The sequence below is a fragment of the Schistocerca serialis genome, chromosome 1 (genome assembly GCF_023864345.2).
Source record: "Schistocerca serialis cubense isolate TAMUIC-IGC-003099 chromosome 1, iqSchSeri2.2, whole genome shotgun sequence".
Lineage (NCBI taxonomy): Eukaryota > Metazoa > Arthropoda > Insecta > Orthoptera > Acrididae > Schistocerca > Schistocerca serialis.
Genome location: NC_064638.1, coordinates 420046212 through 420064099, shown reverse-complemented (window position 1 = coordinate 420064099; position 17888 = coordinate 420046212). Strand labels below are relative to the sequence as shown.

The 17888-nt window shown below is 37.8% G+C and overlaps 1 protein-coding gene across 1 annotated transcript in view; it reads left to right on the top strand.

Moving 5' to 3' along the window:
• Positions 1–17888, top strand: part of LOC126472074 (sphingomyelin phosphodiesterase 4) — a 200193-nt gene that overhangs the window by 98014 nt on the left and 84291 nt on the right. The window contains exon 8 of the mRNA XM_050099910.1: positions 2668–2859. Coding sequence (XP_049955867.1) covers positions 2668–2859 — 192 coding nt within the window. The remainder of the gene's footprint in view (positions 1–2667; positions 2860–17888) is intronic.

Sequence of the window (17888 nt, the reverse complement as noted above, 5' to 3'; positions counted from 1 at the left end):
TATGTCCTGTTCCCGCACAAATTCTGTGCTTACGATACAGGACACGGTTAAAGAGAAAAGTGAATTCATCCACTCTGTTCTCAAATTCATCTATCTGTGCCTGCAACATAACTGTCTGGCCTCTGGCAATGATAGCACCAGATACCACTCGCTTTTGAACTGGCAAAGCCAGAATATTTACAGACTGTGCTGTTTTCTTAAAGAAATTAGCGTCTGTCACGTTTACACTTGCACTGGTATCTAAAATCAGTGTTGTAAGAATACCTCCCACAACTGCTGGGACAGCAGCTTGAACAAACTCTGAGGGACCTTCAGTATTATTGTCTACTGCACTGAATAATTTTTAACGGATGTCAGTCTCACTGCGACTACCCTCATTTTAATTACTAGTTTTACACACTTTTGTTTTTCGAAAATGTGCCGTAAGCCGGTCATGTACACCACCTAGGTACTTCTTGCCGCATTATATATCTGTATATCAGTTTGTCATAGTAATTTTGTGTGTGTGCGTGTGTGTGCATGCGTGTGTGTGTGCGTGTACGCGTGCGCATGCATCAGTACAGACGTTGTGCCGTTTGCAACTCAAACCGTGGACCGTTCTTGTACAGCCACAGTGGAGCCGGCTGATGTGCTCAAGGTAATATACAGTAACTTTGGAAATTATTCTGCCACATTTTTGTACTTTCTCGGTGTTATTCTGACTGTTTGTCTCCTTTCACTATGTCCACTTCGTGGTTTAGATGCTTCATGATGGATGGATTATATGTTCGGTTACCTTGGTGTCCATTTTATATTATAAAACCACATATAATGTAAAACGAACTGATCGCTCTTATATGCAGATACTTTTACATAAATCTTATAGTTAAATTTTTCCCTGAGAGGTTTAAGTCTCTTCTAGATCTACGGTAATGATCGAAGCAGAAGAAATGATTTAAAATTGGTGCTGCGGCCGGGACTCAAACTAGGGTGTTCTTGCTTGCTAGGCAGAAATGCTAACTATCACATCACCACAGCACCATGGTTAATATTGCTGCACGAACTACCCAAGTTGAGAGCAGTGCCCTCTCCACCAGCACAAATTTTAATTCATTTCTTCTGCTTCGATCATTATCGTACTTTTACATGAGTTTTATTACTTTTAGTTCGCATCGTCTATGTAGCTGTGCAAGATAGGACTCTGCCTTCTTTCCTTCACTTGTATTTAATTGATTGGTTTGCTCATTTTTATAGACAATCTGATGATGCCTCAAAAGGGTGGAACGTGTCATTGACATTAAATAATTTCGCAACCAAAACTGTTTTTGTTTAGAAACACTTTGAAACCATTTGCTGTAACAGCCTGCCAAGATAGACAGGAAAAATGAAAATATGTGTGGAACAGTAGTTTGTATTTAAAACAGAGTAGTCTGGCTTCAGCTGCCAGAGACTGTCATTGTGTGTGTGTGTGTGTGTGTGTGTGTGTGTGTGTGTGTTGCCAATTTTCGACAAAGGCATTGTTGGCTTGGAAACTCACTTTGCGACAGTCTTTTTGTTGTTCCTACCTGTGATACAGCATCTCTGTGGTATGGTAGTAGCAACTTTCCTTTCCATAATATTATTACACAGTATAAAATCTTGATGAGATACCTGAATTCATTAGAGGCAATTACAGAGAAATAGTGTGAACTTAAGCGTATAATGTTGTTTCACATTCATTCTTTGATTCTTAAGACTTTAAATGGCAGTGGGGTTTACAGTGTTGCAAGTAAGGCTCCATTTTCCTCAAGGATAAGTGTTACCAGAAACACATTAAGATAGTGTATGATGTAGCATAGAGCGCGTACTACAGAGAACTGATCTGGCAAAGGTACAGTTGTTCTCACTGCGGTAGGGTCGTGATGGTATTGGGGGGTGAGCCAGTAGTCCTATGTCCCCACAAATCTTAGAGACCAATATGATATGTGAAAGCTATGTTTTTCTTGTGGCAACACTATGTATATTAATTTAGACCATTAATTTTTCCTATTTGTGTGTTCATGCTACTCAACAGCTATTGGCTGACTACATCACATGTAGTATACTCCGAATATCTGATGTCATCACCTGGCAAGATCACATGACATGAGTTGTGAGTGGCTTTCAAAAACGCATCGCAGTCTCGTTTTCAATGCTTCAGAAAGTAACATTTGGTTTTTAGTGGAATTCGCATTTATACTTTGGTAATATGAAAATATACAACGTACATGTTGCAGCGTGTCAAAGATCTTTCCAAAATGTGGTTTTTTACTTTTTTCCCCCCTTGAGTTTCGTTTTCTAAAGTGCCGAGAAATTATACGCCGGTGTATAAAACCATAGCCATCCAAAGGATTGATAACTTTTACTGTTCGGAGAGAAAATATACTGATACTTTACATGGAAAAAGTGTATTTTCATCTGGGGGAAAATGTATTTTTAACTGGGAAAAATCTGGGAATTGTTTTTCCTTGTCCGCGTATACACCCCGTGTAATTAATGGGCAGAGGCTGTGTGCTACTCTTTCATACAATTTGATAATTTTTAATAAGTTGTTATTTCGTATAATGATGCCTGGACATTTATTTTTGGGTTTGACAATGTTTTGCGGCACGTGGCAATTGAAGATAATAAGGTTAATGTTCCTGATGTCATATGTTTGCTTTGTTGCAGGTCTTCTCTCAGCCAGGCCTTTCACAAGTTCTCTCTGAATTGGAAAAATCATTTGATCCCTCAGCAGATCGCTCAGGACCTGTACCAAAAATTCCTAACAAGTGGCAAGGACTTATCCAGCATCAACATCAACAGCCACTTACTGAATTCGAAAACTATCAACCACTTTTTTCAGAACCTGGGATTTCTAAGGTTTGTTGCAGTACTCATCTGATTTGGAAAGGAAAAAAAAATGTATCCGGATAGGTTTTGTCCATACACCCGCATTACATTTTTAGTTGTGTGCATTAATTTTTGACACTTGTTGCATTGATATTAGTGTGTTTTGTAAATCGCACTGAAAAGAAAAGCACAAAAAGTCACTTAATTATCTGTGCATCTGCTTCTCAATTCTTCACTTTTACCAGATGCCAGTGACCACTGGCAACAACTCTCCTTGTTCGCTACTCCGTTACATTGTTAGTTAACTGACTCCATCTTCCATAGACCATATTCGTAATAAATGTTATGATCGGGAATGTCAGTTGGACAAAATATTGTAGAATTAATTGTATATACTACACAGGGTGCTTCACAATTCTTACAAATGTACCATTTGGATATAACATAAGTTCAGAGATTGTAATCATTTTCAGAACAAACATTAACTGAATTTCCTTTTGGTGCTGGGCAGAAAGTGATGATAATATTAAAAGGAAAACAAATCCTGATGTTCTGCAAAATTATAATTGTTTGGTTTGGTCACTTTCCGGCTTTGGCTTCTCAGTCCGTCTTCAGGTGACAACTGAATGTTACAAACACAGAGAAACATAGTGTGTGACTTAAAAAGATATTATTTCTTCATAAGATACAGAAAAGACAGTGTTTATATGGGAAAGCATTACAATAACAACACTAATTAAAAAAGGACTTAAACATAGTTTTTATCTGGAGATACGATTAAATTGATGAGAAATAAGATGAATTTACAGTTTGATTGTAGTATTCGTAATGAAAACTTAATTTAACAAAGTGGAAATGGGAACTACGTCCAATCATAGCCATTCTAGGCTGACATTCTGTCGTGTGTTGATTTCCAGTAGGGTCATCTCTGCTTTTCTTGACAAATGTGAAACTTAATATTCTATGACACTTGAATGGCTTCCTGCTAAAAGATGATCAGCAGCTGGTGACCTTTCTCCTGCAGTCGCCAACTTCTCTCATGTTCATGTAGCCTGATTGCCATAGCTCTGCCTGACTGACCAGTAAACTTTCACACTACTTGCAAGTGATTTTACATACGCCACTGTGTGCTAAGGGTTGCAATTTGTCTTTACTACTGAATAAAATATTTGATATGTTATCGATATTCTGTAACTGTGAGACTTTAACCTTTTTGCAAGGTTGTCAGAAATTTTGCCGGAATATGGAATTTTGCATCAAGATCCATAGCCACTGAGTGACTGGTGTTGGCCAGCATTCAGAAGTGGTGTAATTTTACTCATTTTCTTTTTCTGTAGCATATTGTCAATCAAGGCAGAAGTTGGAAGCAATTTGTTTGATGGTTTGTAGTTCTGTTTGAAAAGCTGATTTGATAATGCAACAGATCTGATGCAATGCATCATTGAGTAGAAAGCTACATTTTTGTGGCTGTAAGGATGCTGGGAGCTTGCAGTAAGTACCATATCGGAAGCTATGTCTTTCTGTAAATGTTAAATATGTGTTTTCTTTTACTAGTATCTATATTATGGCCAGACATATTTATAGAACAACTTACCAGCTCCACTGTAAACTGAATTTTCTTGTGTTTTGAGTTTAAATGCTGTAGTAATGTATTTAATTTCTAAAGGTATTTTCACTGACAGTTTGAACAAATTTTCTTACAGAAAGAACAATTGAATTGGATATTTTGATGATGATGTGCTGTGTTTGTAAGCTGGCACCACTAGACAATTAGACACACTAGTACAGCATTTAAACTCTTAACATAAGAAAATTCAGCTTACAGTGGTGCTGTTCTATAAATTTCTTGGACAATAATGTAGACATCAGTTAGAGAAAACACACATTTAGCATTTACAGAAAAGCATAGCTACTGATAAAATAATCCCTATGTGTTCCCAGCATCCACAAAATATGCAGTTTTCCATTTGGTGGTGCATCACCTCATATCTGGTGCAGTATCAAGATCAACATTCCAAATAGAACTACAAACCATCAAACAAATTGCTTCCAGCAATGGTTATAGTTCTGCCCTAATTGGTAATATGCCACGAAAACGAAAATGAATAAAATTAAACTACTTCAGTATGCTGACCAACAGCAGTCACTCAGTAGTTACAAATCTTGGTGCAAATTTTCATATATTTTCAGCATTTCAGACAATCTTATAAAAGTTTGAAGTCTCACATTACAGACCTACATTTTAATACCAATGACATGTCAAAACTTTTTTAATCAATAGTAAACACAAATTGCAACCCTTGGCACAGAGTGGTTTATATAAAATTACTTGCAAGCAGTATGAAAAAGTGTATTACGTTCAGTCAGGCAAAGCTGTGATCGTTAGGCTACATGAATATGAGAGAAGCTGACAATTGCGGAAGAAAGAACCAACCTGTACTGATCATCTTTTAGCAGAAAACTAGTCATATGATGTATAATGTGAAGTTTTACATTATGTCAAGAAAAGCAGAAAGATGACCCCATTGGAATCAACACGCACGACACAGAATACCAGGCTAGTATTAAATGATTGGACTCAGTTTCCCCTTTGTTAAATAAAGTTTTCGTTACAAATACTAGATTCAAACTGTAAATTCATATTATTTCTCATTGTTTGTTAAATGTATCTCCAGGTAAATGCTTTTTAACCTCCTCTTTTTTTAGTTAATGTAATTATTGCAATGTCTTCCTGTGTAAACACTTTGTCATTTTGTATCTTCTGTACAAATAATATCTGTGTAAGCCACACATCATATTTATCTGTATCTGTGTTTGCGACATTCAGTTGTTGTCTGAAGATGAACTGAGAAGCCGAAAGTCAGTTGGTGAACAAATCAAATGAATATAATTTTGCTGAACATTAGGAACTGTTTTCCTTTTTAATAACATCACATACAATTTCATCTGATTAAAATAAGGAGTGGAAGAAACTGGTACATTTGTAACTGGAGAGTTGGCTGTGGTGCTCCACAGATGTTTGGCAATCTTGGTTTTGAGGAGGACATCCTTCATCGTGCAGGAAGCAACCTGACAGTAAGTACACAAAACATTGCCGTGCCATGGGCTCCTGTAAGGAATCCAGGTCATTGAACTGCCACCACTGTGTGTATACTGTGAAGAACGAGATTTCAAAGTGAACCAATCCTCAAACATGATTTACACCCAAACAGTACATTTCCAGGCATGGATTCCTTCTAAGAACTGCATTTACTCGTGTTCAGTTCCCCTTCTAACTCCTAGAAGCCTGTAATAGTGGTTGTGAAAGAATCTGTATTTGGTTACATGCTGGCCATTTACAAGTTTGTTAATTCATTGCTTATTCAAGAATTCCTCCATGATATTCAAGGAGTTGTTCTGGAGAAACAAGTTTAGTCTATCTGAAAATATCTCTGTTACCTGTCAGGCATTATATTTCCATTAGCAAATTATTAAAAGAGTTTTGTAGTTATGTGTTTCACTCATACCAGTGCCAAACTTAGATTCATTACAGTGAAGAGAAGATAATATTTCCTTCTAGTATTTTATGTAGAATATTTCTGTGTTATTCTCAAACTGCTAGCTATACCTAAATGTTTTAGCAGTTCTTTATGTGTGTGTGTGTTCCCACCCCCCCCCCCCCCCCCCACCCCACCCCTCGCTTTAAGTATTCAGTAGTGTATACAAGACTGTGTCCTCTGTCTCAGGCTTGTGCTGAAACCTGCATCTCATAACAATTTCTCCATTAATCAAAATTGAAATAATCAAGAAATCTTTGATATTTTAACATATGTCACCATGAATGTGTATATAGCTTCCTCAGTGGAACAGCCGATTTGAATAAACATGATGAACAAATGAAATCCAAACTGTGACATACTACAGTTCAATTCTTTTATCTTGGTGGCTCGCGCATGCCCGCCCAGACGCGGGAGATTGCTGCGTTGCCAGTTGCACACGACGCGCGCACCAATAGAAGCAGCGCCATAGTATAGCATAGTTCGCAAGCTTACGTTTAGGGGGGAGCGCGCAGTTCATGAAGTAAAGCCACCACGGCCGCATTAACCCTTTCGCTGCTACAAAGACGTGCTCCCTGCATTCCGCGCTGTGCGCGATTTTGTCACTGCACTACTCGCCCGTGCAGACACATCGTGTTCCTACTGCTTTGACACTCTTATCAATCGATTCCACAAAAACTATTTGGCCCAAAAATTAGATTTTTACACATCTTCTTGACTGATACCTTCCCCCCATAAATGACTTAATTTTGTTTCGATGTTCAACGCAGTTATTATGCAGCATTAAATATAGTAAACCATTGCACGAAATTTTGGAGAGTTTGCAGAGGTAAAAGTCCATAGAGTATACTTTCCGTATGGTCGATTTTAGTTGCACAATGTTGAGAATGAAATGTGGACAAGATACCTAAATTTAATATAAAATTTACCGTATAACAATAGCTCATTTAAGTACCACATAGGTGTCGTATGTAATATTGAGAAATATTCCGTCTTTCGCAACTGTAACAGAAGTTTTATTTACACTGAGCACGTTTGGCTTTATTTTAAAGCACTTCAATCAATCAAAAGGAAGTAGACAAAATACATTAAACAAAACTGTGGACTTACAAAAACATTAGGACTTAAATATACCGTCTATCAGTGAAGTGCTAAAACACTGATCTGCCAACACAAACGTTGAATATTGTGTTACCGCAGCACAAAACTTCGAAAGGTGACTTGGCAATGGAGGAGACAAAATACTGTCCACTGAAGATGCTTCAAAAGAGAGAAACGCGTCTGGTCTAAATAAGCCCCTTATTACAGTTGCAGAAGAGGAATATATTTCAGTACCATTGGTAAAACTGCGACTGTGGAACAAAAACAAGAAAGAGAACATGAGTACCATTATGTATGTGCCATACCTTTCCTTGATTGAAGTGCTTTAAAATAAAGCCAAACGCGTCCGGTGTAAATAATACTTTTATTACAGTCGCGAAAGATGGAATATTTCTCAATATTACGTACGACACCTATGTCGTACTTAAATTAAATGAGATATTGTTATACAGTAAATTTTATATGAAATTCAGGTATCTTGTCCACATTTCATTCTCAACATTGTGGCAACTAAAATCGACCATACGGAAAGTATACGCTATGGACTTCTACCTCTGCCAACTCTTCAAAATTTCGTGCAATGGTTTACTACATTTAAAGCTGCATAATAACTGCGTTGAACATCGAAACAAAATTAAGTCATTTATGGGGGGAAGGTATCAGTCAAGAAGACATGTAAAATTCAAATTTGTGGGCCAAATAGTTTTTGTGAAACTGAATGATAAGTGTGTCAAAGCAGTGGGAACACCATGTGTCTGCACAGGCGAGCAGTGCAGTGATGACAAAATCGCATACAGTGCGGAATGCGGCGAGCACGTGTCTGCAGCTGCAAAAGGGTTAATGAAGAGACAAAGCACTAGAAATTTCAAAAAATTGCATTAAAACGAATAAAATTCGTAAAGTAAGGCACTTCGATATTGTTTTTTAATAATGAAAATACTAAGCACCGAACAAGGTTTGAACTCATAACCTTTCACATAGCAGCCCCACACCTTAACCGTTACGCTAACGCACCTCGTCTGACTACACAACGCTGAGGACAATAACACGTCATGCAAAATACTGACAAACACTGTTGGTATGACTATGAATTACTCACGCTTCGTCGAAGTACAATAGGAAATAAACAATTACCGCTGTTCTTTATTGCGAAAAAGCGGTTCGTGAGAGTGCTATCGCCTGAATTAGGAGTCTTATTGCTTGTTTGGTTTAATTAATTAATATAATATGAAGCAATTGGTATAAAGAATGCTTTTTCCAAAATTTCTATAAAAGAATGTCTGCTATCAAGACATTGCTTTTGTTCTATTACTTTATTTATGACTGAATGTTTCCAAATCTGAAGACACTCGTCCATGCTCTGCAGTGCAGTCGAGATGTGGCACCGCTGTTCTCTGTTCATTGGCTGACTGTGTTTTGTGACGTCAGATGCGCAGAACGAACCTAAACTCGGCCGCCAACATAAATGACGCGCAGTTTAAACATCCAATAGTCATACATAATGATCACAGAGAGCATAAACTTCTCAAGTATTTTGTGAAATTATCTAAATACTGAACTAGCTGCTAGTTATTGCTGTATATGGAGTTATCAGTCTTGTAAAGTGTCTCCAACAGTGATATATTTTAATTTGTTTGGAAAAATAAGCTAAATTAATAATTTTTTACCAATGTGAATGAGAACATTACCTGTTATAGAGCCACAACTTAGTTATGTCTTAATGGAGGTATCAGTTCCATATAAACATTTATTTGTGAAAGCCATAATGATTTTCCTTATTTTAGGTAGAGCAGTGTGTGAAATTTTCATTCACGCAATTTCCTCTGCATTGCTGCAGCAGTACACTGTTTCTCTTCCTCTTCTCAATTTCTAGAACCAACTTTTTCACCTGCTATTAAAAAGTAATTATTAAAAAATTCTGCAGCTCAAATATATTTATAACACTTACATTCTTCTTAATGTAAATAGCTTCATCCTCAATCATTTCCTTCCTTGTCTCTCTTTCTCTTTCAGCAATATTCTACAACAATTTAATTTTTGTACACGTGTGACCAATTAATTATGGGACCAAAGATGCTGCTGTTGTTGGTTATATTGTTTATTCGTCATTGGCTGATACTCATATCTGAGTTTTCATTTCTCTCCTGAGATTTCCTTTGTCACGGTTCAGGCGTGGAAATGTCGTTGATGGCTTAGCAATCCAATCCTAGCGTGGAACAGGCGGCCACAGACATGACAGCTGATGGAAGGTGGAGGTCGTGGCTGAGCCTGGAGGAGTTTACGTCTCTGGCGTTTGTCATTCTCCATTCTTCGATGTTCCAGCTCAAAGTTTTGAAGAGCATTTGAGGTAACTGAGCGCCAGCGACTTCGGTCTTCTGCTATTGTGGACCAGTTACTCGGATTGATGTTCAAGTTTTTCAGATTTTTCGTGTACTGATCCTTATAACGTTTGAGAGGGGCACCTTGTGGCCTTTTACCTGTGCTCACTTCGCTGTACAGCATTTGGCGTGGAAGTCTGTCATTTTTCATCCGTTGGACATGTCCAACCCATCTGAGTTGATGCCCAATGATAAGAGCTTCCATGCTATACATTTTTGCTTTCTCAAGAACAGCTGTGTTGGATATGAAGTCATCCCATTTCAGGTTCATGATATATCTTGGCTTCTGTTGGTTGAAGCGTTCTAGTTTCTTCAGATCACAGCGATATAATGTCCAGGTTTCGCAACCATATAGCAGGGTGGAAATGACTACAGCTTTGTACACCACCAGTTCGGTGTATAGTGTTAGGTCATTATTCAGGAAGACACGCTTTGTAAGACGTCCAAATGCTACACGGGCAGCACGTAATCTATTATCCACATCTTTTTCCAGATGAGCAGTTAGATGACAGTATGCTTCCCAGGTAGAGGAAATGGTTCACTTGTTCCAAGGGTGTATCACAAACAGATATGCTGAAGTCAGGAATGGAGGAGCCAGGAGTTGGCTGCGCCATCACTTTTGTCTTTGGAATATTGATGGAGAGACCAAATCGTTCGTACGCCCTGCTGAAGAAATCAACTGACAGCTGCAACTCTGCAGGTGAATGAGCTGGAGAAGCATTGTCATCAGCATACTGCAGCTCTGTCACACGAGTGGTACTGGTGAACCTTTTTGAATGGAGTCTGGACTGGTTGAATAATCCTCCATAAAACCAGTACTTTAGTTCTATTCCTGCATTGTTTACGGTTGTCTCGTAAAGCATAGCTGCCAGATGCAATGCAAATTATGTTGGTGCAAGAACGCATCCTTGTTTAAGCCCACTTGTTATTGGGAATTCACCAGTCGTTTCATTCTGGCAGAGGACCAGTCCAGTCATATCATCGTGGAGAGCTTCAATCAGGTCAACAAAATGTTCAGGGCAGCCGAAGCGTTTTAAGACCATCCACATGGCTTCTCTGGGAACTGTATCAAAGGCCTTTTCTAGATCGTAGAAAACAAGTAGTAAAGGCTTTTGCTGTTCTCTGCACTTCTCCTGTAGTTGTCATGCACAGAAAATCATGTCAATTGTCCCTCTTGAAGGTCGAAACCCCGTATTGAGACTCGGGTAGTATAGTCTCTGAAAGTGTCTGGAGGCGATTTAAAAGGATTCTTGCAAAAATTTTGCCAGTGACAGAGAGTAGAGATATTCCCCGGTAGTTACCACAAACGCTTCTGTCGCCCTTCTTGAAGATGGTGACAATTGTGGAGTTCTTCAAGTCAGCTGGTACCTTGCAGGTTTCCCACATTAATAGAATGAGTGAGAAGAGTCTGGTTTTTAGAGGCAAGCCGCCACCCTCAATAAGCTCCATCGGGATGCTGTCAGGTCCAGGAGCCTTCCCAGGTTTCACACTCTTGAGTGCATTGCAAAATTCTTGAAAAGTTGGAGGATCAGCCATCCAGGGTTTTGGAGGGTGCTGTGGGACATTTTTGAGAAAATCTCCAGTGGCAGTAGAAGGGCGGTTTAACAGTGAGCTGAAGTGCTCTTTCCAACGATTTAAGATGTCCTGACTTTCAGTAAGAATGGTGGAGTTGTCAGCAGCTTTCAGTGTTCCTGATGAGGAGCAGATAGGTCCGTACAGCTCTTTAATACCAGCGTAGAAGCCACGCAGGTTCCTTGCATCGGAAAGATTTTGGAGTTCTGTGGCTTTCTGTTGCCATCATTTGTTCTTGATTACCCTTACTGCACTTTGACATTTCTGCTTGAGTTCTTGAAAGTGTGCTTTCTTTTCTGCGCAGGACGGATCTTGAGCAAGGGATAGGTAAGCATCCCGCTTTGCATTGATGATGGCTTGGATTTCTCCATGGTTGTCATCAAACCAGTCACTTCTTTTTCGTGCACTAAAACCAACAACATTCTCAGCAGTTTCTTTGATGATGTTCTTTAATGTGGTCCATTCTTGTTAGACGTCATCTGTGGTTGCTGGAGCTTTGTTAAGTTGTTCAGACAGTATGTCTTGGAAGTATGAGCGAACGTTTTTGTTGTTCAGGTTGCTTATGTTGAATTTTCTGCGTGGTGGGTTTGAAAAGTGGGATCGTGGCTTGCGATACTTTGGTACTCTCAAACGGCTTACTAAAAGTCTATGGTCAGTCCAGCACTCATCGATGTTTAGTGCTGCTTTTGTGATGAGAATGTCTTTCTTGTCACGCTGTCGCGTAATAACGTAGTCTATAAGATGCCAATGTTTGGAGCGTGGGTGCATCCATGTGGTCTTATAGCGGTTACGCAAGCGGAATTGGGTATTGGAGATGAAAAGCTCGTGCTCAGCACATAAACCAAGAAGTAACAATCCATTTGCATTGCAGTTTCCCACCCCTTGTTTACCCACGACATCTCTCCAAAAACAGTTGTCCCTTCCCACTCTGGCATTGAAATCACCAAGTAAAATTTATTTATCTTGAATGGGTATTTTAGAGAGAGAGTACTGTTCAGTTGGTGGTAGAACTGATTCTTTGTGTCTTCATCACTGTATAAAGTAGGAGCATATGCAGAGACGAAGGTGATGAATCTTGGTTCATATTGTTTATTACTGTAGATCTATTTCACCATGATTGCCATCTTCAGGTCATGCGTGAAAAGTACATAGTCTGGCATGATATTTCAAATTTTTAAGTAAGTAGTATAACATATTTTCAAATTATGGTCTGCTACATACATCAGGTGGTCTTGATAGCCTTATGAAATTGATGTCTCAGGTGCTGTCACACTATTGTATAAGTTTGCTTCTTTGATGTCGTTGGAGCTATAATAGATGTTACACTTCTGTTGGAGCAGTTATTTGTGTAGCTGTCAAATTATGATACTTTGTTTCATAATGATGTTTTGTGGCAGCTGCATAGACATCAGGTGGTCTCGATAGCCATATGAAATTGATGTCTCAGGTGCTGTCACACTATTGTACAAGTTTGCTTCTTTGATGTCATTGGAGCTCTAATAGATGTTACACTTCTGTTGGATCAGTTATTTGTGTAGCTGTCGAATTATGATACTTTATTTCATAATGATGTTTTGTGGCAGCTGCATAGACAGTTCATTCAACAATGTTATGTGCTTACAGGCCATTTGCTTGGTCATACCTGTGTTTGTACTCACTATATTATATCGCTTACATGATTTGTGTTTATGTGATTCTATGCCAATATGTAATTTAATGCTATTGTTTTTTTATAACTTGATTATGCCAAATAATGTTGAGACAAGTCTTACAGTGTTGTTTTCTTAGACATATGATTTCCAATGGTTACTTCTAATTTCATGGTAAAATGATCAGTGGATATGTTTGTAGATTTTGTTTTTCTACTTGTCTCTTGTTTGGAAGTATAATTTCAATAAAATTTTGTGTGTGTGAATATATATTTTGATTTCTTCAGGAACACTCATTTGTGGTTCACTTTGTGCTGTGTGATATAATAATATTATGATTTGTGTGATATTATTTACCATAAAAAAGTCATTTAGTTTTTGTATATAGTCATAACATTTTAATGTGACTAAACTGTTACCTTTGTCTGACTTTGTTATTGCATTACTTGCTGTTAGTTTATTATTAGTTTGGATTAATATCATACAGTCCTTGTACTGATTTTTGTAATTGTCAGTGCTTTCTTTTTGTATTGCATTCACTGTCCTAATAACAATTTTCTTTTTGTGTTTAATTGGTAATCTAGCTGCATTAGTTCTATTGTAGCTGTAGTTGTAAGTTGTTTCCTGATAGTGTACTTAAATTTCAATTCTAGATTATATTATAAATCCTTGTCTAATAGTTTTAAAAAAATATAATCCAGAACGCAAGTTTCCAAGCACTATCAGGAAACAACTTACAGCAACAACTAAAATAGCGATTGGCAGATCGATTACCTATAAAACAACAAAACGAAAACACTTTTAGGACAACGAATGCAACAGAAAAAGAAAGCACCAATAATAACAAACACCAGTACAGAAGCTATATGCTATTATGCCAAATTAGTGATAAACTAATATCTAGTATTGCAATAACTATAAAGTCAGACAAAGGTAATAGTTTAAACAATGGAAAATCCATGATGTAATAATGACAATATGACGTAAAGGACAGAGATGGTAGTCGTGTGTGTGTGTGTGTGTGTGTGTGTGTGTGTGTGTGTGTGTGTGTATTTTAGAAGAAGGCCTTTAGAGTGAAAGCTTACATGCTTTATCTTTTTGTTGTGACTCTTTGCGACTCATCATTTCCGCCATCTTTTTCATAATATTGTCAAATGTAATTGTTATTAATACTAAAACAGATTACTATCTACAAGAAGTAAACTACTTTTTCACAGAAAATAACATCGTAGAAATCACTAGAGATCCCACAAACAAATATGCTGCACAAACAAAGTAAGTCATCAAACAGTGTTATACTATTCTGTCCGACTTCAAAGAAAGAGAATGTTTGGTGATAAATCCTAGGGTACTTAAATTATGTGGACATCTGAAAATTCATAAAACATCTGTCTCTATCCATCCAGTTGTCAACAACATTCTAAGGAAACACACTAACATAGAATTTTGCTTACCAGACACGACACTGTTTTTGAACCATGTATTCAGATCCAAGTATATGTAAAATTCAATGTAAAGTACGTGATAAATTCTATATGGGTCAAACTGGACATAATTTCAATATTCAATACCGAGAACACATTACAGAAAGCAGCTGTAACCCATCAACTTTCTTCCATCACTTGAAAACAGTATGACACACAGTAGACAATATAGAACTCAGTGTGAGGTTTTACATGTTACACAAAAAGGACCACTAATGAGTACTCTTGAAAAAATCTAAAATTATTCTCACACACAAAATTACTCTCAAGAAACTCTAAATAAACAGACTGATTTGAAATGCAAATGTTGCATAGAAAATTTTATTGAAATTATCCTTTCAAACAGAAAGATGAACAGAAAAAAAAAAAAAATGTACAAATACATCCAGACATTTTGTTGCCATGAAATTAATAGTAAACATTGGAAAGCATATGTCTAACTGCTACTGATGAGCTCTTTGCATTCCATGCAGAGGCTGCTTTTGTTATGGCTGCACTGCTTGCCAGATGCTGACACCTATGGTGGGAGGTGGCGTTCTGGCCAATATGAAATATTTAACAGATTTTTTGGAAACTATTAAGTGAAAAAAATTGTTTTTTGGAAATTTTAGTCTGATTTCTTCACTTGATAAAGGACTGGATATTTTTCTTTTTCTTCCGTATCCGTCATACTTACTGTGCTGCATCAAATTAAGTAAAATATTGCATAAAATTTTAGCATGTTCCAGAGATTAAAATGTTTTGCGTAAACTCTGAGTATGGTTGATTTTAGCTCATACATTGCAGTAAATCAAATGTAGATAAGGTATCAAAATTTTATTTAAAATTGAGAGCAAAACAATAGTCATTTTGTTCTAATGAGATGCGCCCAGTTCTGTTCATGCAACTTCCTGGCTGTTATGAAATAATTAGTATCTGGTAAAGTTTCATATCTTTGGTTGATAAAGTACTGAATTTCCTTTTATTAACTGTCATAGGTACTGCGTTGCATCAAATTAAGTAAAACATTATGCAAAATTTTAAAGATTTTGCAGAGGTAAATGCACATTGCGTAAATTTTCCATGTTGTTGATTTTAGCTCATACATTCCAGTGAAATGAAATTTTTATAAGATATCGAACTTTTATTTAAAACTGAGAGCAAAAGGCTATCTCAGTTCGTTCATGAGTTATTGTGTTTTATATCCGAAGGACAGTTGCACCCTTTGCACCTATTAACGTTCTTGTGCATCACAATTCATGTGATCGTAACAATCGTCTTATCTCACAAACGATTCAAGATACAAAGATATGTAGTAAATCATCTGCAGCAGTGAGAGGTCAACGGCTCAGAACGCACTGTAGGAAAATCCAGGTGACACACATACAAGTCCATGACGCCTGGGGAACAGTGTAGCCGGATGTGTATACACGCCCATAGCAGTGAAAGGGTTAAGAAAACAACATTGAGAAATTGCCACAAACATCATGCACCGCACCACTATCTGGCATAACCAATTCCATAGCAAAAAGTAGGATAAAGTCACACATGGGAGTAGAATCACATAAATACGAATCATACAAACAATATAATATAGCTGGTAAGAACAAAGATGTGACCTACAGAATACCATGGAAACAAGGAGCCTGTAACCATGTAACATCGCTGACTCAGCTGTCAATACAGCTGTCACAAAATGGCATTATGAAATAAACTTTCATAATTCAACAACTACGCAAGTAACTGCTCCACCAAAAGTTTAATATTCACTGTAGCTCTAGCAGCATCAAAGGAGCAAACTTACACAGTAATGTGACAGCAACTGAGACATCAATGTCACATGGAAATCAAGACAATGTGATGTACATAGCGAATCATAATTCTACAATATGGTAAATTATCTACTTAAAAATTTGAAGTATTGTCCCAAATCATGTACCTTTCGAAGATAACCTGAATATGACAACCACTCCAAAATAGGCCTATAGTAATAAACAACATAATAAAACACAGCAAAGTCTTTGGTCTGATAACACAATATACAATATGATTTTACTGCCTTGTCTGTCAATTTCTAAAAATTTTACAGCACTGTTTATAATTTGCAAAGCTGACCCAAAGAGGTCACCTTGCATAACTACAGACAGCGCAACAAGCGCTGCACCGTGTACAAAACAGCCGTATATAAGGTGGTGTGCCAGGCCTTCCACAGACTAAAGTTCACATGAAAAATGTTTTGCTCAGGTGTTCGACTGTGCTTTAATATATGCTATGGTTCAGTGTGACTGTACAGATTCCTACTTCATTCAGTGTCTTTGTGTATCCCTTCATGTGGAAACAGAATAAAAGTTTGTTGGTGGTAATTTTGATATTAAGTTTGTACATTTTGGTGATGATTGCAATATTCTACTCTGCGTGTTTCGTTTCTAAATTCGCTATGGCCAATATGTTTGCAGAAGAAATTCTTCAATCTCTTGTTGAACAGCAACAAGCTCTCACCAGTCAGAAGCATGATGTCGCTGTGGCACTAAATAGTTTGTCAGCATTGTTGATGTGCCAGGGTTCATCGAGAAGATTGGGCTGCATATGATAAGCTCCTTCGGCAATATTTTCTAGAGTCACTAACTCCAAGGTGTGTAAGGCTTTGTTTCTGTCATGGGTTTCTTCTCATGTTTATCACCTTTTGTGTCAGATAGTTCCTCTTAGAAACCTGCAAGCCTCTCTTTTGATGAAATGTGTCAGTTGCTCTCTAATTATCCTTGCAAAATTAGTCATGTTATTGCTGCTCGTGTTGAGTTCTACCTTTGTCAAAAGCAGCTGCAACAGTCATACAGAGCTTGGGCAGCAAACGTTCATGTGCTTTGGTGTCATTCCATTTGTTACTGAAACTCACTGGGACTCATATGCTGATTCAGTGGTTCCCAATGCTATAATATGCACGGCTCCCAATAGGGAAGATCTTGAATGTGTTTTACGATGTCTCTCACAGAAGCTTTGAACTTTGCCCAGACCTTTGAAGTATAGGCAACAGGAAATCAGATAGAAGCTTGATGTCAGGTAGCTGCCAGTGCTGCTTCTCCTCCTAAGCGGCTTTCGTTTGGCTCACGAGGGGAAGATGACATTGTGGCTGTGCAACCACAGTCTCCATGCCACATGGGGTAGTGTTGTGCTAAGCAACAATAGCAGTCAGCATCACAACAGTGGCCACATGCTCTCTCCAGTCTTGCCGTTATTGTTTTGTTCAACGTGAGCAGGCCACATGGACAACAGGCAACCATCATATCACCAGCATTGTCCCCGTCTCTCGTCGGTTAGTGAGTTACAAGAAACAACAAATTCTCATATTGGGAACATTTCCTA